General features: G+C 37.3%; 1 protein-coding gene across 1 annotated transcript; it reads left to right on the top strand.

The window, feature by feature from the left end:
* Nucleotides 1–1,424: 1,424 nt before the first annotated feature.
* LOC103515293 lies at nt 1,425–10,985 on the top strand. Its single transcript, XM_017446667.1, has 2 exons — nt 1,425–2,231; nt 6,927–10,985. Exons 1-2 carry the CDS (start codon nt 1,425–1,427, stop codon nt 10,983–10,985), a joined length of 4,866 nt encoding a protein of 1,621 aa, XP_017302156.1.
* Nucleotides 10,986–23,918: the final 12,933 nt, after the last annotated feature.

The following is a 23,918-nucleotide window of genomic DNA, read 5'->3' as shown; positions in this document are numbered from 1 at the left end:
GTTTAACCTAACCCTAACCTAACACTGATCACTGCTCATTTGTGCGTTTAACCTAACCCTAACCTAACACTGATCACTGCTCATTTGTGCGTTTAACCTAACCCTAACCTAACACTGATCACTGCTCATTTGTGCGTTTAACCTAACCCTAACCTAACACTGATCACTGCTCATTTGTGCGTTTAACCTAACCCTAACCTAACACTGATCACTGCTCATTTGTGCGTTTAACCTAACCCTAACCTAACACTGATCACTGCTCATTTGTGCGTTTAACCTAACCCTAACCTAACACTGATCACTGCTCATTTGTGCGTTTAACCTAACCCTAACCTAACACTGATCACTGCTCATTTGTGCGTTTAACCTAACCCTAACCTAACACTGATCACTGCTCATTTGTGCGTTTAACCTAACCCTAACCTAACACTGATCACTGCTCATTTGTGCGTTTAACCTAACCCTAACCTAACACTGATCACTGCTCATTTGTGCGTTTAACCTAACCCTAACCTAACACTGATCACTGCTCATTTGTGCGTTTAACCTAACCCTAACCTAACACTGATCACTGCTCATTTGTGCGTTTAACCTAACCCTAACCTAACACTGATCACTGCTCATTTGTGCGTTTAACCTAACCCTAACCTAACACTGATCACTGCTCATTTGTGCGTTTAACCTAACCCTAACCTAACACTGATCACTGCTCATTTGTGCGTTTAACCTAACCCTAACCTAACACTGATCACTGCTCATTTGTGCGTTTAACCTAACCCTAACCTAACACTGATCACTGCTCATTTGTGCGTTTAACCTAACCCTAACCTAACACTGATCACTGCTCATTTGTGCGTTTAACCTAACCCTAACCTAACACTGATCACTGCTCATTTGTGCGTTTAACCTAACCCTAACCTAACACTGATCACTGCTCATTTGTGCGTTTAACCTAACCCTAACCTAACACTGATCACTGCTCATTTGTGCGTTTAACCTAACCCTAACCTAACACTGATCACTGCTCATTTGTGCGTTTAACCTAACCCTAACCTAACACTGATCACTGCTCATTTGTGCGTTTAACCTAACCCTAACCTAACACTGATCACTGCTCATTTGTGCGTTTAACCTAACCCTAACCTAACACTGATCACTGCTCATTTGTGCGTTTAACCTAACCCTAACCTAACACTGATCACTGCTCATTTGTGCGTTTAACCTAACCCTAACCTAACACTGATCACTGCTCATTTGTGCGTTTAACCTAACCCTAACCTAACACTGATCACTGCTCATTTGTGCGTTTATTTGATTACGATATTGCATACAGGAAAACAGGTGATCATGGAAACGCAGATTTTCTGTCAAGATTTCCGACTGGAAAGTGCAAGGAAGATATTGATTCTGCATCTTTTTTTCAGATGAATCAAATTTCCAGTATTCCTGTGAAGTATGAAGAAATATTATCTCATACTAGAACGGACCCTGACCTCAGTAAAATCGTAAATGCTCTGGAACAGGGTACCAGTCTCAAATCACTGGGATATGAGGACAATCAGTTTACTCTTGAGCATGGATGTTTGTTACGAGGGCAACAAGTCGTGATTCCCTCTGCACTCAGGAAGCGTGTCTTAGATGAATTACACACTGCTCACCAGGGAATAGTAAAAATGAAGGCGCTTGCCCGAAGTTACTGCTATTGGTCAGGTATGGATAAGGAAATAGAACGTGTAGCTCGTTCTTGTTCAAGTTGCAGTGTGAATGCGAATGAAAATGCTAAGGTAGAGGTACATCCCTGGGAGTTGCCAGATGGTGCATGGCAAAGAATCCACATAGATTTTGCCGGGCCTATCAAAGGACAAATGATATTGGTGATTGTGGACGCCTATAGTAAATGGACAGAACTATTTGTCACGAAGACTACAACTTCCACATGGGTAATTAACAAGCTGAGACAGTTGTTCACTTGTTTTGGATTACCGGTGACCTTGGTCAGTGACAATGGCAGCCAATTCACCTCTAAAGAATTTGAAGACTTCCTCAGGGAACAGGGTATCTCACACTTGACTTCTGCTCCTTATCATCCCTCTTCAAATGGATTAGCAGAGAGGGGAGTGCAAAGCATGAAACAAAGTTTGAGAAAAATGTCAGAGGATGGTGGAACCTTGGAGTCCAAAATTCAGAACTTTCTTATTCAATACAGAAGAAGTCCTCACTCTTCTACAGGGGTGAGTCCATTTGAAGCAATGTTTGGAAGACCGATGCGGAATACCCTGACCTTGATGAAAAAGGTACCTAAAAGCACATCACGCAACAAAAGATGTGTAAAGCGTTCTTTCCCGATTGGTACTATGGTTCAGTACAGAAATTACCAACCCGGTCCTAAGTGGTTTGTTGGTAAAGTTGTTAAGAAGATTGGTCAGTTCAATTATTTGATCAAGCTGAGAGATGGGTCAACCTGCAAGCGACATGTAGACCAAATGAAGAGGTCATATGTGAACTCTATTCAGGGGGGAGTAATGTAGTATACATTTGGGTTGGTTTTGGCCAGCTCATATTCTGAATGTGACTTTCTGATTTCCCAGTCTTGTATCTTGCTCCAATAAAATGATCATCGTTCCTTTTCTTGAAATATAACCTATTCTGTTGTTCTTAAGAATATAACAGATTTCACCATTTCATCTGATATACATAAGTTCAAATCTGTCCCTGTGATATGATATACGCTCCAGCACCCAGAATCTCCGAAGACATAATGATCCGAAGCATTGCGTGTGGGTGCTGCTGGTGAATTTCTAAAACATACAGAACCTGTCAATATCTTATTGATACAAACCACTCCTCGATCTATCTTCGTATTAAAACTATATCTCGTACACGTTAGATTATTACCGTACCTATGATATTGCTGGTTAATACACCTTTATCAAGACGTGATGGGTCTCTGGTAGAAATAAAAAGTACATTATAGTCAATAGAGTCACAGGCTACTTACGATATATCTACTGAACAAGGCGCGTCCACAATGTAGATTTCATCCGAAGATACAGGCCAGAGTGGTCTGATTACATAAAGTATAGGCCTTGTAGTGCGAGGCCTCCTAACATTCCCAATTTTCATTATTTTAATTTTTAGAGTTTACACATCACATTCCTGATTAATTATTCCTCCGATCTTCCGACTTTGCACCATTATTGCGAATAAATTCTATGGCTGCTGCTGATAGGTTGTTTACCTGATCATATTATAAGACGGTCTTTATGGTAATGACCTGTACCATGTTATATTGAATAATTTTCAAATATCAGATTCATCTGAATCATAGGTTTTACTATTCCTTCTATGTTTATGTTTGACAAGTTCTTTGTTCTCACATTTTCCCAATCATCTCTTGTTCTCCTCCGGTAGTTCAATTTTTATCGATATGTCAATATTCCTCTGTTTCTGATTTCCACATGTGGACACGGCGCTCGTGACTACTTATGAGTCGACATACAACCGTATACTACACATAATATATCTTCGAACCGTCAAAGAAAATAATTAATTAATACTAGTAGAGGCGTGATAGCTAATGGCTTGAAATCTATCAATAGGTTTTCTTTTCCTAACACATCTGGCTGTTCGCGCCATGGAACAAGACTATGAGGCATGTACGGAGAGTATGTTACGGCCCCATTCGAGTCATTCATGCAGTTTTTTAATACGTTCCTTGTCCAGCCAATATTGCTAATGTCTAGATGGACACCATTATACAATACCCACTGATACGCCTTTCCAGTGACTTCATGCTGGAAAGTACCCAACTGTAAGTAAACTAGGGTAGGCACTTAGATGTAACTTTATGAAAATTGAAAATTAGCTTTTCTCTTGTTTCTTTAAGAAGGTTTTACCTCTGTTACATTTTTTCTAATCATAAATTACTTCATAGTGGTAAATAGATTTTTCATTTCTTTATTTTCTTTGTGATCCGCAAGTAAAAGTAGGTGAATCAACCAACTTGTTCTCTTATTCATGGTTCATCTTGATCTATTTTTTAAAATTTATGACTTCCTGATAATTATATTATTGCTAAAGTTATTTTGCTATGAACCTTTAAAGGAATTGTTCGATTGCTTTTTGGTTTTTAATAGAAGATGCTGGTATCTTGTTTCTATAGACCTACAAACCTATTCTCAATACCATGTCTAATGTCTATTTCCATTCTTTCCCTGCAAGGTACCACCAGTTCCGTTTCAAATCTTTTAGGATCCATCAACAGATGACTTCTCAATTCTATTGAACCTAAAATGAGACCAAAAACGCAGAGATCGTCACAGAAATTGTTATAATGTCTTCATTAGAAAGCAATTAATTTTTGTTTCAAAAGAAAACACAACATCATCATCAGGAGCATCATCCTTTCTTTTCTTTTACATTTTGTAAAAAAAAAAAAAAAAAAAAACCAACATCTAAACAAGATAGTAGACGTATGCTTTGAAACATCGCCACATTGTAATATAGTTTTTAATAAAGTGATTCGGTTCAGTGATATTCTCTGGTAATTATAAATTAAGGTGTTTTTATAACTTTGGTTCTGCTTGAAATCATACGCATGTCAGCTGGGTTCGGTTCTACTCCGGGTACATTTATATTCGAATAAGGTTGTCTAAGTTTATATCGCCGCACGCGACATATGTCGTTGTATAAAAATGTCTGAAATATGAAATATGCACGGTGTACAAACAGGCTGAAGAGTAATTTAAGCACCAGTATGCTTTTTAATGAACTACATAACCTCTGTAAAAACACGGATGATGTACCATTGTACCAACAACTGGGATACCACACAGGAGTTCTATCCCTGCCAATGTGCCAAATCAAGAAACACTTTTATTAAAATTGATATAATTCTGTTCTAGTCTAGTCGCGTCAGTTGTACCTAAATGCACTTGTATCACGGATATGTCTCGTATGTACCTAAATCCATGTTTCTACATATTATTGTATCGATTATGTTTGTACAACAAAAGCTACAAGAGGAAAGGTTCTAAATTGGACAATACTACAATAGCAAGTATGGTTTACCTATGATACACTACCTACTTTTACTTTACCTAATTAACTAAAAAAAAAAAAAGAACTTTAAATTAACAAGAAGTTAGACCTGATTAATTTTATATAAAAAGAGTTTAGTGTTACGCATGATTACCATTGTATTGGTCACTCTTTTATAACAATAATGAATGTGTTGGTAGTTCCAAAGTTGTATAACATGTGATTTAACATCGGTGGTAGACTGAATTATGCAATTCCTGGAGCGACTAATTTTCACTGTGATAATATTAATTTTTCAATGGAGAGACGGATTCAGAATCAGAGTTTGTACCTAGGAACATATTTAATTTAAATCTTTTGTATGGATCTTTTTAAAAGCTCAAGGTTGGAAAGTTGTAGTTCAAACTGGAAAATCTAACTTTACAGGTTACTTGTCCAGGAAACTCGTTAGTGTCTTCGTCTTGCTGACTTTTCCAATTGGCTCTACAGCCCGGGGTGGGCCTTGGCTTGTACAATTTGTCTCCAAGCTGTCCTTGGCAGTCCTCATTCCATCGTTTTCAAATCTTTTTGTCTATTTTCAGTGCTGTCATGTTTTCCTTTCTTTTTTCCCAATCAAGCATGTAAGTTATGTCTGATTGGTTCTCTTTATACCAAGTTGTTCTGGAGGAAGATCCAGCAACTTGTTCCCCGGTGAAACACCTATAACAATAATTTCAACATGTTTATTGTTTTTATTACTCAAAGAGAACCTTCTTATAATTTGTACTCGAGCATAGATGAACATAAATTGTCTACGTTATGTGTGTATTGTTTGATGCTTTTATGTTACATTTGTTTCAAATCACAACATCGCTGTCTTCCTACTTGTCTTTCTTGACTTCTTGGATAGTAAAAAATATAATATTTGGCTTCACTATCCTGGGAGATTTGTGCTATTATAATAAAGTATTTCTTTGCCATTATGTTCATGTTCATACAACTTACCATGTTTTGCACTCAACTCCTGCTTTTACCATGAATGTGTTGAGAGACATTGTCGATGAGATGTTCACACTAGATGGTGACATTCATGAGAATGTGTTAAAAATCGGAGGTGCAGTATTACTATGCGTTAAGGGATATTGAGCTTTTAGATGCTCTGTCTGTTGACTTGTACCTATACACCCTAAATATGAAATTGAAATCACATTTATTAAAACGCTTTCACCGAAGTTAGCCAGCACCTGTGGACAAATTGTTTCTAGTTGAAGCAAACAAATGCACAAACGGTAACAGAACACTAATCACAATCAACATATCTTAGACAACTAGATCTGCAGTCCAGCATGCTAACATACGTTCCAGGGAGAGAGTAAAAAGTATCCGATTTTCTACAGGTTGAGAGAAGTTCACAATGGTAATGTTGGACTCAAGTCAAGAAAGAAGAAGTCAGACAAGCAAGTTGTAATGGAGATCTCCCAGGGAGATTCGGTAACACGATATTGTCTAGGACCGAACTGTGTGGATTGTACTGGTGGGTGTCAGACGGAAATGATAGCGTCTGAGGCCATTCAGTGACAATATTAGCAGGACCTGCGGTGCGCATTATGGTTTCCAAACCTCTCATTCATCTCACAACGCAAACTGTTGTATTGTCTTTTGTTTTTGAATGTCAACATCTGGGAGAGGTCCTCATGGACTTTGAGCTTTTTCCCTTTCCAAGGAAGGTTACTGTTTCGCCTACATCTTTGTTTTTGTTTCCATACAGCTCTAAGCTCTATGTCAGTATGAATTATAGAAATGTAGAATTACAGTCATACTTACCAAATGTAATAACCTCGTTATTCCTACTTGAGATTTACAAATTACCTAAATGGTCTTTCTGTTCTGCAAATCTGCATTCTCAGCACAAGGTAAAGAATTGTAAGTCCAAATATAATTGCAAGAAATGCAATCAGCGTCATAGCACTTTATTACATTTCCATCAAGTAGCCAACACAAACACACAGGTACCTCCTCCTGAACCCGTTCCTGTTGTGTCAACTCCTCATCATAGTAGTCAGGAAAAATCATTTTGTGCATTACAATCATTGAACACTAATAGTAGTAATAGTCATTCATCTCAAATAGTTTTGTTACCTACAGCTCAAGTTTACATTTTGAATAGTAGTGGCGTCGCGCATTCAGCTCGTGTTATTCTTGATAGCGCTAGTTCTTGTAACTTGATCACTTCTTCTTGTTGTAGGAAACTTGGTCTTCCCTTGCACAAGGTATTCGCCTCAGTCAAAGGCATTGGAGATTCTAGCAGCCATGTAAAGGGTCAGACTAGTTTCACATTCACATCTAGATTCGACACGTCCATCAAGTACCAGGCAAACGCTTTAGTTGTAGACATGATAACAGGTACTCTTCCTTCGACTTGTGTTCCTGTAGAAAGTTTACATCATCTCCGCCATCTTCCCTGGGCAGATCCAGAGTTTCATACTCCTGCCAGTGTGGATGCCATAGTGGGGGCGCAGTTGTTTTCGGAACTATTTCAGGTCACTCGTGTCCTTCATCCTGGTGGTCCTGTTGCCATGGAGACTAGGCTTGGTTACGTCATGATGGGTTCTGTGTCTTCAGCTTCGAATTCCAATCAACTCGATAATCATTCATTTCATTTAGTAGAGAAACCTCTTGAATTGTTGGTTCAAAAGTTTTGGGAGATTGAAGACGTTTGTACTCCCAAGGTTTTAAATCAAGAGGAAACTGATTGCGAAGAAATATTTCAATCCACTGTGTCGCGCGATGTTTCAGGTCGTTATTCAATTGCAATGCCGTTTCAGCACGACCCATCAAACTTAGGTAATTCGTACTTTGGTGCTGAAAGACGGTTCTATAGTTTAGAAAGGAAATTACATGCTAATCCCTCGCTTCTATTAGATTACAGTAGCATCATACAATCATACTTGGATAAGGGTTTCATGTCCCTGGTAGACAATGACAACCACGCCACTGGTTACTATGTACCACATCATGTCGTAGTAAAACAAGAAAGTTTGTCCACCAAGAATCGTATTGTGTTTGATTATAGTTTCAAATCTGACTCGGGTAAATCCCTCAATGATCTTTTGTATACAGGTGCCAAACTTTACTCTGACTTGTTTGTTATATTGTTGAACTTTCGTCTCTATCAGATAGCCATGACTGCGGATATAGCGAAAATGTATTTGCAGATAAATATGGTTCCTGATCATCATCAATATCAAAAACTTTTGTGGCGTTTTAGAACTGATGAACCCTTACGTACCTACTGGTTGACTACTTTGAACTTTGGTTTGAATTCAGCTCCGTTTCTAGCATTGAGAACGGTAAAACAACTCATTGAAGATGAGAGATGTAATTTTCCTTTAGCATGTGAAGTAGCAGGGCGTGACATGTATATGGATGATTTCGCTTGTAGTATTTCAGATGTAGATGAAGCGCGCACACTTCAAAATCAATTAGTCGTTTTGTTCAGGGCCGGGGGTTTCAACCTCACAAAATGGTCCTCGAATTCACAACAAGTTCTGGAAAACATTCCTGCGTCTGATCAAGTATCAAATTTAGTAGAATGGGACTCAGACTCAGCAGGTACTATCAAAATACTCGGTTTACAATGGAATCCCAATAGTGATGTTTTCTTCTTTCAGGTTCATTTGGAACCAAAGGTTGCAACTAAACGTAACATTCTCAGTGCTGTCGCTAGGATTTTCGATCCCTTGGGTTTAGTTCAGCCTGTCGTACTTGTCGCAAAATTATTAGTTAGAGATTTGTGGAGCCTTAAGCTCGGCTGGGATTCTACCCCGCCCCAAAAGATAATTCATACTTGGGATAGTTTTCAAAATGAGCTCCCTCTCATTTCTCATGTTCACTTTCCTCGTCACATCTCCGTTGTTCAGAACGCTCATGTGGTTCTCGTTGGATTTTCAGATAGTTCGGAACAAGCATACGGTGGTGTTGTGTATTGTAGAACTACGCTGAGTAGTGGACAGGTCTTTGTTCATCTGGTGTGCTCAAAGTCACGTGTAGCTCCCTTGAAAAGTACATCCTTGCCTAGACTAGAACTTTGTGGTGCTTTATTACTTTCTCAACTCATGGTACGTGTATTTGATGCATACAGGGTGCGACAAAAGATTGACAAAATATATTGCTTTTCAGATTCGATGGTAACATTACATTGGATTCATTCATCCCCTCATAGATGGCAAACCTTTGTCGCAAATCGTGTGGCAAAGATACAGGAACTTATTTCGCAAGATGTTTGGTTTCATGTAGCAGGTCATAGCAACCCTGCTGATTGTCTCACTCGACCTATCATGCCGCAAGAATTTTCAGATCATCCTCTTTGGTTTACAGGTCCTGATTGGCTCAAGTCAGACATAGCTGACTGGCCTTTGAATTCGTTTGAAGGTGAACTCACATCAGTACCTGAGGAAAAATCTACTGCTCTGGCAGTGGTCGAGCAATCTAAACATCTTTTGTTAGAATTATCTGAGAAGATCTCATCGTGGTTGAAACTACTAAATATAATTGTTTTTATGTTTAGGTTCATACACTTTCTTCCTCGTAGAGATTTCATCTCGGTGTCAGATAGAAATTTCGCAGAAATCGCTCTCATCAAGGCTTTACAAAGACAATTCTTTGCTAAGGATATTGAAGCATTGGAAAATAATAAGGAAGTTTCTCCTTCATTACGTCATTTGAATCCTTTCTTACAGAATGGTTTGTTGAGAGTTGGTGGTAGACTTTCGAATTCTTCACTCGGTTACGAGCACAAGCATCCGGTTATTCTTCCTAAGAAACACCCTGTTGTTAATTTGATAATAGATTTTCATCATGTGTCTAACTTGCATACAGGGCCCTCGTTACTTCTAGCAATCTTGAGAAAGAAATATTGGATCTTGTCTGGTAGAGATATAGTCAGGCGTAGAGTAAAATCATGTAACCATTGTTTTAGACTTAATCCCAAGCCTACCTTCCCTCTCATGGCAGATTTGCCCCCATTTCGTGTTCAAGAGACAAAATCAGCATTTTCACATACTGGTATAGATTTTGCCGGACCTTTCCACATTACATTAGCTAAAAGGCGAGGTATCAAATCTCAAAAGTCATACTTGTGTCTCTTCATTTGTCTCGTCACAAAGGCGATACATTTAGAATTAGTATCAGATCTTAGTACAGTCATGTTCATGGCCGCGTTGAAAAGGTTTGTATCAAGACGTGGTCCTGTGTCTGTTATCTATACTGATAATGGCACCAACTTCATTGGTTGTAAAAATGAGTTAGACGAACTTTACAAGTTGTTGTCTTCTCCTGATTATTCGAAACAGTTTGCAGAAACTTTAACATTTCATGAAATCGAGTGGAAGTTCTTACCTCCCACTGCTAGTCATTTTGCAGGTATTTGGGAGGCAAATATCAAGAGTACAAAAACTCACCTCTACAAAGCTATAGGTAAGCAGATATTGACTTACGAAGAACTCTCCACTGTTCTAGTTCAGATAGAATCAATTCTCAATTCTAGACCTCTTTGCGTTCTTAGTTCGGATGGAAGTGAGCCATCTGCTCTCACTCCAGCTCATTTCCTCAACATAGTACCATTGCAACCTATTCCAGGTAAGGACGTCTCAGATATTAATGAGAATCGTCTTCAAAGGTTTGAACTTATGGATAAAATTGTTCAAGTGTACTGGAAAAGGTGGAGTCTCGAATATTTGACCAATTTACAAGAGAGACACAAATGGAAATCTCTCTCTCCTCCTATATCTCCAGGTACAGTAGTTGTAGTCATGCAGGAGTTGTTTGCTCCTCAGTATTGGCCATTGGGTGTCGTGACGGAAACATTTCCCGGTAAGGATGGCATTTGTAGAGTAGTTTCAGTCAGGACAGCCAAGGGTATATTCAAACGTCCAGTAGTCAAACTTTGTATTTTGCCTACACAATAGGTATTCAACTAGTTAGTTGTTTTGTACATACAAACATAACATAAGCATACTTGCTTGATTATTTTGAAGAGTATCAATTTTGGTTTTATTTTAATTTTTAGTTAATTTACTTTTTGCATTTATGCATTCTTTGCATTTTTACTTTTTTCATTTTGTTGTTTGAAATTTTCAAGTTTCATGGTTTTGGGTTTACTTTGTTACAATTTTTTCATTTTTGTTTTGTTGTTTTGATTAACCCTTTATTGGTCTTGATGAAGTGGTCACTTCATGGCCGGGGGAATGTTTAGTACTCTTTAATATTTCAGCATAATTTGATGAGTGAGAATTGTGCTATTCCATTATCTAGAATTTGAACATAGTTTTCTTGTTGTAAACTGAAAGCACAAGCTCTCCTATCTATCATATGTAAACCAATTTAGTTCGATTTTGACAATCATAGCATCAACAACCCATACATATTTTTCATTTGAGGTGAATCAAAGTGAAAGTGAAAATTTGATTATAAGAATTCAACCTTTTCAAGTCATCTAAATTTAACACCACTGTTTCAAGGCAAAGGCCTCCTTTTCCCCTCCAGTTTCCTTTTCTTCTAAAATTGATAGGGTGTTAGGGTGTGGTGAGTTATTTTTCGTAATATTGGCGAATTCACGTAAGTAGCTTGACCAGCTTTTATTTCTCTTATTTTTCATAATTTTGCATTTTCAAACATTTATATTCAAACCCAACCTTTTAGGGTTTTTTTTTCTTTTATTTAGAATCTACAGTCCTCTGCTCCATTACAAAAACACTTAGCGAAAAGAAGTTTATTGATTTTTTTCAGATAACCAGTAGTATTCTGACGAACATTGCTGTTCTACTAAATGTGATTGAAAATAGCCGACATACTCTTTTGCCCATAAAAAATTGTTTGTATCTAAAAGTCTGCTGAGATGGATCGGTGTGGTATGTCTCTTTCAGTGTGTTATATGTATGAATCGGTAATATCTACCATTCGGACGATCGACAACCCCAAAGAATGTACAACTCAAATAGAGACAAACATAGAATCACAATCCAATGCTAGAACTGGAGTCTTCATGATTACTCACTTTCAAGTCTTTGATGTACAGAAAAAAGCACAAAGTACACATCGTAGACAACAGTTGTATTTTACCCTTCGGTGTTTGCACGCTATAAATCGCACTACAACTCCGAGATGTATTTGCATTAAAGCAAATGATACACGATTCTAGATGTGGAGATAGGTGAACATCGCACCGTTTTTAGCCTGAACATAATAAGATGTGTTGGGAATTAATTCATGCACCGGAGCACCAAGTGTGAGCTTGTTAAACTTTTGTCGAGCCATTGGGCGGGTTCACAACGAGACAGTGGACAACTTGACGACTCAATGTGGCGCTCTTGAATCTCGTCATTCTTAAGGCTAAAAGAACTTGAGAAATCTTTTGGTATCTTAAGGCTAAAAGAAATAAATTGAGAAATCTTATGGTATCTTATGACTAAAAGAAATCGAGAAATCTTATGGTATCATAAGACTAAAAGAAATTGAGAAATCTCATGGTAACTTAAGACTAAAAGAAATTGAGAAATCTTATGGTATCTTAAGACTAAAAGAAATTGAGAAATCTTATGGTATCTTAAAGCTAACAGAAATTGAGAAATCTTATGGTATCTTAGGGCTAAAAGAAATTGAGAAATCTTATCTTAAGGATAAAAGAAGTTGAGGAATCACATTGATCTCAGGTACCATAAGCTTCTACATACAAAACAATACTCTATTCCATTGAATTCGTTAATTGAAATCTTTGAAAGGTGAAACTTGACATGGGGTATCAGGTACTCAGTTTATTTTGTAATTTCACTTGAAACTGGTAACTCCCGCTCAGAATAGTTAAGTCCTTTCTCAAGTCCCAAAATTTGTCGTCTCCAACATGAAAATTCTTCAAATGTGATTTGATCCTAAGGGCTAAGCGCTAAGGTAAGCCTTCTCCCTTGACAAATGGAGTGTATGGGAATTCTTCAAATCTAATTTGATCCTAAGGGCTAAGGTAAGTCTTCACCCTTGACAAATGGGGTGTACCAGAGGCCAATATACTCGTATGTCGTTTGCCAAAGTCCCTGTGTTCGGACAGACATACAGGTGTCAGGCGAGTGTGATCCATATCTCGTATCTTATTCAGTTCATCGCGATGTCACCCAGCCGTCTTGTTAGGATGATAAAAAAACGGTTCGGTTTGTAAACAACATGAATGTGATCTCTTCTCTTCTTTTTTTGTTGTCTTCTCGCTAGATAATGAACATTTCAATCAATCCATATCTCGTATCTTATTCAGTTCATCGCGATGTCACCCAGCCGTCTTGTTAGGATGATAAAAAAACGGTTCGGTTTGTAAACAACGTGAATGATCTCTTCTCTTCTTTTTTTGTTGTCTTCTCGCTAGATAATGAACATTTCAATCACTCGTGAGATGTATTCCAGCTTTTTGTGCTTTAAGATGTTGCCAGTCGGAAGTTCTTTCCCAGTTTGGAACGTAGGCGATGGAAATCTTCAACTAGAGCTTCAATGAGAACAAGTAAAAGCTGCTAGACCTGAGGCCCTTTCCAAGACTTTTCACTCCAAATTCTGCATTTTTTTTTACGAATTATTGTACATAATTTATTTTGTAATTTCTAGGAAGTCTCTTGAACTCCAAATTCATTTGCCACTGTTTTATTCGTGTTGAGATTTTGAGCAATGTGCTGTACTTAACCAACTACAACACGTGCTTTCCTTGTGTTTCTGTCTCCTTATGTGACTATTTCACTTGATTTTTTTATTCTCTCTTCCAGGTTCACATTTACATTTTTAAAAGTTGTTAAACAGAGAACTAATGAGGGACTTTAAGGAATAGTTGAACAACTTGATTTAGTTCAAAAGTTTTGAAGATTTTTAGCAAAAGATAAAACGCGAAGTGGAAGGTGATGTATAGTGTGGAGAAAACAAATTCGTCGTTCTAATGAAACATGCTAAAGACGGATTCAATCTACAGGCCGCCAAAGTATTCTGCAAAAGTAAAACTTACAAGAACACGACCTGTTGCGTTTATAATCCAGCAAAAGGAGTTTTCTTATTTTGCATACTTATCTTTTTTATCATCTGAGGCCTAGACGAAGCTTCCATACATTTGCAATCGTAAAGAATCGCTTCAACAAAGACAAAGGCTTCAAAACCCATCAATAAATCAAAACCTAGTGAAATTATTATTTCAATATCTATTGATTTTCACTTATACAGCTGCTCGGTATACCTATTAGTTCTCCTACACCTAAACGTAATCTTTTCGCAACTTCGAAGAGTGAGAAGAAAACTGAAACAGATCCTTATGATAGTAGACTCTGACCTATATCAACCAAAACATACAAAACTCATGTAGTACATAATAGTACAGCGTACATTAACAAGTTCACTCATTATACAAGATAAAAAAGTAAATTATCATAGCATCAACAAGCACATAAATGTCCGAGTTCTTTTTGCTATCTTCACATCAATGTCTTCCGGCTGTACACGATTACATTCCAAATATTGCACTCACTGTAAGTTGAATGTGTAATGTTGCTGGTGCAAGAGCTGTTTTGCAATAATTAGATACACTTGGAGTTTTATTGCGACAATAAAGACATCGGGACTTTGAACAGTTGCATAATGTTGCAAACTTTTTGGAGCCTTTTTAAATTCCATCGATTGTTTTAAATTTCTGACCTATCTTTATACATTTTCGGATGATCTTTCTTTACACTGGTGTGTGATAAATTTGTTTCTAATTGAATCTTTGTTTAATATTGAATTCACTTACGACTGAGTATATTTGAGCCTAAATAATATTAGTAATTAAGCAGATAACATTCGAAGCCCTAAGGCTGTGTCCACACATCACCGCTGATCGACGGCCTTCGACTATTTGTTGTGGTCAATATCTACAATAGAACTGATGATCATCAACTAAAATCCATAACACTTGGAGCTCAGCAAATAGTAGGTTTTGGGAGTTCAAACTATTGAAACTGCCGGTGGTCGTGACCTTCCTCCGAATGACCAGTTGTGACTACCATGACATCACGCAGTGTTAGGTTCATTGTTTTATCTGCCTACAAATTTGTACACACTGTTAGAAAATTTTGGGACTCGCTAAACACGTTTTTGGGCAGTTGAAAGTCTAAAGACCAAATGTTTGCTCTTAATGATATTGAGACTTTTGGCCCTACTTGTTAAAAGCCCAAAGACTGCCCGAACCGTCCCGAATGTCCAGAGGTTAACAGACCTTTTAATCTGAACCTGTAGGTTCGGGCCTTATTTAGAACTGTCATATCTCAATAACATTCAAAATTGTGAGGTTCTTTCTTTCTTTCCAAGCAGTTTATTTTACCATAGTTACTGACCGTCTTCATTTAGTCGAGCATTAGTTTTTACATTTCCTGTAGTATTCTTTTGTATTTGAACGGTTCAAAAAATTGTTAAAACAAATCAATATACTTACGTGTACAGAAGAATTTGATGGGTTTTTAAAAATCCTATTAGTATTCCTTACCGCCTCAACATGCTGGCTTGTGCTCATTGTCTCCAATTCTTCACCTGATAATGATAACACAAGTATTGTGCATACTATTTTCGTAAAGCATAACAGTCACGGTATTGTTATTATCGAAAAAATACTCCAATAATTCCGTTATCATAAATTTCTTGGGCATATAAATTTACTTTTTGAAAAGAAATCTGTGCTTAAGGTATTTATTGTTTTAATTTTTTTCTTTAATTCTTTGAAAGTTTCCGTGTGACATTTAGAAGCACGACTGACAAGTTCGATATAACAGGACACCCAAAGTGGAGTAATATTCTGTCATAATACTATTGTCTTGTTTATAGATTATAGCTGCGTTTTAAGCCTGAGCAGTCCTTTAAGAATGTCACCAGTGACTAGATTGTGTCGTGGGTAGTTCATTGTTGATATGCTTCACTTTTCGGATGACCTTATCTGGAGCACTTACAGATTTTCTAAAACATTTCCTCAGTGATTAATATTGTAGAGCAAGGATATCTCTGCCTTCATTGTTATGAAGTTATCGATTTGCTTTATGTTTGTTTAGTGTATCATATCCTTGTACCAATTTTCATCAGCATTTTATCAGCATCGCTGCCAGCACACGCTTCTATTGTGATAGGTACTATGTTCGTATGTCACATTCATCTGAAATCAAAATCTTGAAGTACTATCTTTTGAGGTTCAGCTGTGGGTTTTGGACTTGGACTGTGGTCCAATTCCGTAACCAGGCAGGTGAAGCAAAGGATTTCATCGTTTATCATAGTCCGACGTCAAAATCGCTGACCACTCCGACGGATATGAGTTAATGGGAATAATGGTTACATTTGTATTAAAACCATTGCGAGAGTGACTCTTATTAATGGTCTTGCATTTCTTCGCTACCACAGTGGGATACTGGAAAGCTATTTTAATTATTTGGATTTCCTGTAGTTTGCAAGAAATATTGCCGTGATCTATTCCTATTCCTTTCATTGGATTTACCTACTCGTATTACTACTAGCTGCTACTTGTTGATTGCACATTTCTGCAGTTTAAGTTACGACCCAATCCGTGGGTATTGTAACAGATAACTTTACTTTAATAATTCAGAGGTTATGGAAATGGAACTCTGAACGCGAACGGTTTTCTTACAAGATATAAGATCAGGATCCGATTGTTCTTTTAATTCAGTCCAAGTTCCCATTTACTAAATATTTACCTCGTCATTTCTTGTCATCTCCTGATTAAAGCTCAGAAGTGTTAGAAAGCAAGCTCAACATATCAGATTGATGCCAATATGAATATTCTGAGGTGCAATGTATTGCTCTGGATAGGGATTGACGAGGCACTTTCTAAAGAAATGGAAGTCACTCATACATATATCCATATTAACCTATCACTACTTTGATTTACCTGTCTTTCCAAAGTCATGAATATTCTAAAACTTCTATTCAGCCAGCACAAGCTACAATGTTCAATAAGGTCCAAATAAAGTCAGGTTCAATAATGTATTCTGAAATTTCTACACCTGTTTCTAGCAATACATTATGTTAATACGCTCAATATGCAAATATACATGGAGAGCTACGACGGTAATGTGGAGTACTTATCCGTGTACACCACAATCGTGAATTGAGCAAGCATCAATGAGTGATCATAAAGATAAAAAATAATGTGTAAGCATACAGAGTGGCTGCAGAAGGAGAAAGAGGCATCTGGAAGAAATTGGCGCTCTAAGAAAAACCAGCAACAAATGATCTTGAAGGACCAAGTAATTCTATACTTACCAAGAAGCAAAAACGGATATTAAAACATACTATACAATATTTTTTGTCAACTATGACATAACTCCATCTCTTAAAATGTTTGTCTTCGAGTGTTTTATATTTAAGGTGCAGAACTCCTCTCTTAGGACCATAGTTCAAAGAATGCCTTCTAAAAATCCCTGTCAAAGAACGCCAAATATTTGAAATATGAACGGTTGCGATTGACGTAAACACACCGTATATTGGAAGATATATGGACACCATAAAATCTTAAATAATACGTCCCCACACAGAACTAATAAAGTGTATCTCATAAAATTAAAACTTTTGTGCAATCAATAACGATAACAATCAATAAGAAACTTTTTAGTATTCAAGAGTAGCTTCGGGGACACGGACAGTAATTTTCTGACATGATGAATTTTATTGTCTGCAATGAATCTTTTATGAAGCGTTGTATCCATTATGTCCAATAGTGAAGGACTTGGAGAGTTTGGAATTGTTGGGTCGCAATACTTTTCATAGCATGTCTTCTTCAAGATCTTGCTTTTGAAAAGGACTTGTGGTTAAGATTTACTGAGATTGACTCACTTATACACCTCACTATGACCTTTTGCGTCAAATGTATTAGTCCGTTCCACAGTTACTTGAAAGTTGAGTTTTCATCTGATAGGATTTTTCAAAGCTACTTAACGGTCTCCTAACCGCAACATGAATCTTATTGTGCGCACTTGACTGAAAGTTTTCTCAGATCTACTCTGACACAGACTATTTTTTAAAAAATCTCGACTCTGTGACAACTCTACTACAAACACATAGAACACAAATCTAGATTTTCGTGATTTTGATTTTTATCTAAGTGTTTCAGTTCTTTTTATTTTGGTTGGTGCTTTTGTTTCGCTTTTAACTGTTCTGCTAGTGTTAACAAGTTATCTTGGTTCATAGTTACTCAGTTAATGATCTTGACAAAATCTTGCTATTGTTGTTTGCTCAAATTGGTTGCAGAGATGTGTGACGAGAAGTATCTTCGAGGGATTTTTCTTCCTATTTACTAATTTTGCTTACATTTTAGGATTAGGTACATATTCCACAATATTAAAACAAAAATAGTGTACACAGTTACCTATACACACGCAGTCAATGAATAGTGCACGGTTTTCTATTTATTTTCATACAAAGGTTAGGACCTATCTAAATTATGCTCACAAATGAACAACTCTTTTACATTCTCCAGTATAATTTTGAGAATGGTGAATGACAAAAATTCAATATCAACTGATCTAACAGAAATTAAGAAAAATCCCAATTTAACCGTCTTGGTGATTTTGTCTGTGAAATTTTTAATGTGTCAAATTATGAAAATCTAAAGTAAACCGATGAGCAAGCGACGTGAAATCATCTCCGAACAGCCATTCCGGAGCGTTATTGTCACTTTGAATTCATACTTGGATGAATATGAAGAACTGTAAGAAAAAGAAAAAAAAAAAAAACTGTAACACACACTCCAACCTGAAGAAAGCATCACAGAGCAAAGATCACACACAAATGTCATTTCCAACAAATAATAAAGATAAGCCAAGTCGTTGTTTGGTGTAAACTTTCTCCCGTTATATTTGGTTGATAATGCACAACAGTTTGGAACACGGGATTTTGCTTCCGTGATGTGTGGATGTACACGGAATAATTTGTACCACCAGTTTATGGCGTGAAAAGAATTTAATTAGATCTGCGATTTGATGTCTTTCTCTTTGGAGGACAATATTCCCATGTGAATTTGTCCATTACATTTGAGATGTGAGGTTCTTCTCAGCACTAAATACTGATGGAAGTACATGCAGCTAGATATTATTCTTTTCATTTTTGTTTGAAACTTTTTTTGTGCAGCAAAGTTGGTACATATGAGAAAAACATGGAGCTACCTAACACTTCATTTAATTTATTATCTTCCTTGTCCATTATCTTCCAAGTCCATTCTTCCTTTGCATTATCCTCCAAGTGGTCTGGATATCGAGGTCTGGACTCTGCGGACAACAAAACAGACTCCCAAGAAGACGCCTGTTATTGTTTGTTTTCATATTTGACCTGATATTGTTTAGAATGATCCTTACAGGTACCAAAAAGTCGAGGAATAGTAATGAAGCACATGGGTAAATATTGTTCTATTTACATTTCACGAAATCTAAACAAACACTTGTGATTGCTCCAGGATCTCCAGTCTCCAGTTATGTATTCATCATTGAAAAATCCATTCAAATGGTATTCAGTGAAGTCAATTGGGGGAAATGATCTCTACAGTGACCTTGGAACCGCGGTCAAAAAAACCGTTTGACTTAACGGCTATAGGTAAGTATTGCCATACAGAGGGGCCATGCGTCACGTCTTGGGTCATGGGTTTTTTTGTTCATACGTTGATACTCACCTGCAAATGAACGAAGTGTTTTATTTGAAAATCTTTTATCTGTACTTGCTTACAGTTGGCTTTCTGGCAACCTACATTGTCTGGCTGAAGGACTATAAACAGAGAGTAGATCAGCGTTTAGCTAGGGGACTATAAACAGGAAGTAGACTAGTCCAAATGGTTGAGTGCGAAGGGCATCCACTCGGAAAATTTTGTTTCGCCAAAACCAGTTGGCCTCAAAGCGATTACTCTAAAGCTCACTGAGAGGGCAACGACAAACGCCGACCCAATCTGAGAATGGGAAAAGGCGAAGAAGAAGACTTGCGTTCTGATATTTTACCATTCTTACCAGAAATTTATATACCATTCTACTTGCGTACGGGAGATCTACTAGAGAAATTTATATACCATTCTACTTGCGTACGGGAGATCTACTAGAGAAATTTATACCATTCTACTTGCGTACGGGTACGGGAGATCTACTAGAAGCTTGTGGTCAGACATAAGTTGCATAAGCACGCTTGCATGCGCAAGTAAATTGCGTATGAGTGACCGGTTGGTCAGACTAGAATCACTCGCACACGCAACTTGAAAGTTTTGGAAATATCCGCTAGGTTGTGCTAGTGAGCGCCAGATGTGAACTGGCGGTTTTTTAAATGGCACACAAAATAGGACTGAGAAAAGACCCAAAATCTAATGAGCCAGTATTCTTTGTGATACATATTCTTCAAAATTTCCATCGAAATTTGATGAAACATATAGGAGAGTTGAGGTGAAAAGAAAGAATATGATAATGGAAAGGCATCACACACCTAGTTTGGCTTCTCTTTTTCCTAGCAGGTACAGAGGCTTTCAGGCTTTGGAAAAAAAAAATGTGTCACAAGACAAAGTAATACAGGAGGATAAAATTCCATGCCTCGGCTGGGATCGAACCCACGCCCTCCTGTTTACCAGGCGAGCGTCTTGACCACTACGCTACCGAGGCTAGTGTCTTTTATGTCTAGTGTCATTATTAAAGCTAACATGATTTTATGAAGGTTCTAGATATCTAGATGTGAATTTTAGTGTACATTTGTACATGAAGTACACACACATTTAGAGATGAGCAAAGAAGCTATGTAAATCTAGGCCTGAATATACCCCTAGATCAAACTTATCAAAATATCAGAGTGTTGGAAATTGAAATATTCTAAAAGACAACCACCTGTTAGTCTGACTAGTCTGTCAAGATAAACCAAGCTCAAAGTTCTGAAGGTAATCCTGATTTTCTTCAATCATTCCTAGTAGGTGCTCTTAAGCTGTGTCCACACATAATTGACAGCCGTGGACACGGGTTTACAAATTCTCAGTACCCAATAATGAAAATTGAGTGCTAAACCCTATGGAAGTGAGAGAAAATAATGACCTCACACATCTCAAACATGATCGCATTCTGCAATCATCAGATTACCTCTAAACATTACACAGAAAACGTGGCAAACATTAAAAGAAACAGCTCTGTCAATCATCTCCTCAGGTTGAAAATGATTATGAACATGGATGATGGTCATAAAGAGATTGAAGAATACCAACAAATGTCAGGAATCTTTAAAATCATGGTCATATTGCTCGTGCGGACTAAGACGGGTCAAAAAAGTGTTTTTCTTTAGTTCTTCATGAGCCAAAAATGTTAGGTAATACATATAGGGTTTCCGTGGATCTCTAGTGGCCAAGCAGAAGCTACAAAGGGTTGCGCAGATCTGTACAGTGTCTACCACAAATTTTTGACCATCTTTATTTTCATAATTCATTCCAGATCCAGTAGGTGCCTAATTTAGGATCTAGTTTCTTGACTTTCAAGAAAGACACAGAAATCATCTCAATGGCAACACCAATCCATAATTCACTGTTATAAGCGTCCTAATAGGTCCACAAGATGAACTAGAACAAAGGTATTATAACGTTATTTATCTTCCTAAACTTAAAATCCATCTCAGTAGGAATAGAGTCACCGTCTTTTCTTGTAAACCTGTCACATTTTTGGTCCTTCTTAAGCCGCACGCGCTCCTAACAAGCACTAATCAATGTAACCTACAATCCAACAACAAAAAGAACTATAATGCCAACCAAGTTGATGTTAAAAGACCGATCAACGACAATGATGACAAATAATGTGTCCTCGTGTTAAAACTGATAACAGAGAATGGAGAAATATGTCGAACGCACAGGAGCAAGGCGCTTAGGAGACAAAACCCGCGACATTAAGAAAATACTTATGCTCTTTATCTTGAACCAGTTTGAAATTTTAATAAGCAGAAACGCCAGTGAAGGATATCGACGCGTATAACCTGTCATTCCAATGATCTTGTAGTTGGTCTAGCCTAGCACTTAGGGTTTGTACGTGTATCCTTCATGTTCTTCACGTTGTCCACTGTTCCTGAGATGCGTATTGATGTATGTAGCTTGATGGGCATGGGCACTTGAAAAGCAATTCTGTAGGGAAATGGAAACCCATGTATGAGTATGTCATATGTCACTTTGCACAAAAAACAATGAAAGTGTAGGTTTCTTTCAGAAATTTTCTTTCGAAACACACTTGAAATTTGGGCAGTCATCACGTGATTTAATAGTATCGATTTTGATATTGTCCATTTGTTTCATTTATTAGCTAAATCCTCTTTAGGGATGAGCTATACATTTCTAACGGAAGTCACAACTTTCGAGATTGTGTTTTTGGGGTCTTTTAGGTCACTACGAAGCTATTTTTTCTCCTCCACTGTTCCGAACATATTGGGAAGTGTTTTGTCTTGATGAGCTTGGTGTCCTCCAGAACTCTGACTTGATAGCTGTGGTCGTCGTCGCCTCTTATCTTGTTTGCTTTCAAGTGGAACATCAATAGATTTTAAATATTTTCGAGGAATCCTGCGCTTATTTTCAACATATCGTTTTTACGTGTTTCAATTGATTCCGAATGGTGATTGGAAATGCCTACAGAAAACGAGCAACCTAAAGTTAAGTTTCAAAGGGAAATACGTAATACCTTGTCATCACAGTTGCACAGTTTTTGTGTATGTTTCACTATTTGCACGGAATTTTGAATTTATTATTTTGGGTGCCCGGGCACTTGCAAAACGTAATTTCCACAATAACGGGTATTTTATTCTTACCGAACGAATAACATGGAGAGAATCTCGAGAAAAAGACAATGTGCTTGTTGCACTTTGGAAGCATTACTCAAGCACTTAAGTGGCCACATTTAACTTTAATGCTTTGGCAAATTCAAAAAGCTAAAAACAGCGCCACATTATTTTCACGCAGTTTTTTAAGGCCTAATTATACCTACCTAACTGTTTTTATCTGGTACTCTAAAATTTACGGCATTGGAGAACATTTGTTTTTTTATTTACCTACCTACTCTCACGAAGCGTTGAACCACACTAAAGTAACAATAAAATCATTAAAAACGAAATTATACACAATTGAACAATAAGAAATTCAAATGAGGATTCTAAATGAGTTTAATGAGAAAACGATTGCAATTAAATGGTAATAATTATTCCAAATAAAATCGTAAAACCACCATTAAATATCAGGGGAAATCCTAGGACCGTGACGATTTTATAGAACTTTTATACTTTTCTATTGCCTAGTTAGCGTACAAAACCCCATCATCAATATTCGTGCCAAAATGCATTTCGTTCACATTAAAATCATGTAAAAGAATAATCTGACTGGCAGAATCACCTTGTTGACTTTAAGAACTAAAATAATTCCCATCAAGTTAGTGTCCTCAGTCCTGACAACTGAAATTTCTACTGAAACCATCTTGAGGTGTTATTGTACTCAGATTTTGTTTTGTCTATTCTAATAATTGCTTTGTCCCATTCTCATCATGGGTATTGATGGATGGACACTAATTCTTCATTCAGAATATGAAACTTTTCAGGTATCATGTGTGTCACGCTTTAGAACCTAACCCGTTTGCGACCTCCGAGCTCCGTTACAGATGTTTCGACTTTATTGAAATTGCCCGTCTAGTCTTCTCATCAGTCTAGGACTCATCCATTTTGTTCCTTTTGCGGTGGAGATGATGGGTCCATCGTGTCAGGAAGTTTTGGATCTCTGTAAAACATAGGGCAATTGGGGGAAATGATCTCTACAGTGGTCAAAAACACCGGTCAAAAACACCGTTTGACTTAACGGCTATAGGTAAGTATTGCCATACAGAGGG

This window comes from Diaphorina citri, unplaced genomic scaffold, assembly GCF_000475195.1.
Source record: "Diaphorina citri unplaced genomic scaffold, Diaci psyllid genome assembly version 1.1 scaffold48, whole genome shotgun sequence".
In the NCBI taxonomy this organism is placed as follows: domain Eukaryota; kingdom Metazoa; phylum Arthropoda; class Insecta; order Hemiptera; family Psyllidae; genus Diaphorina; species Diaphorina citri.
This window is presented reverse-complemented; position numbering and strand designations above follow the sequence as displayed.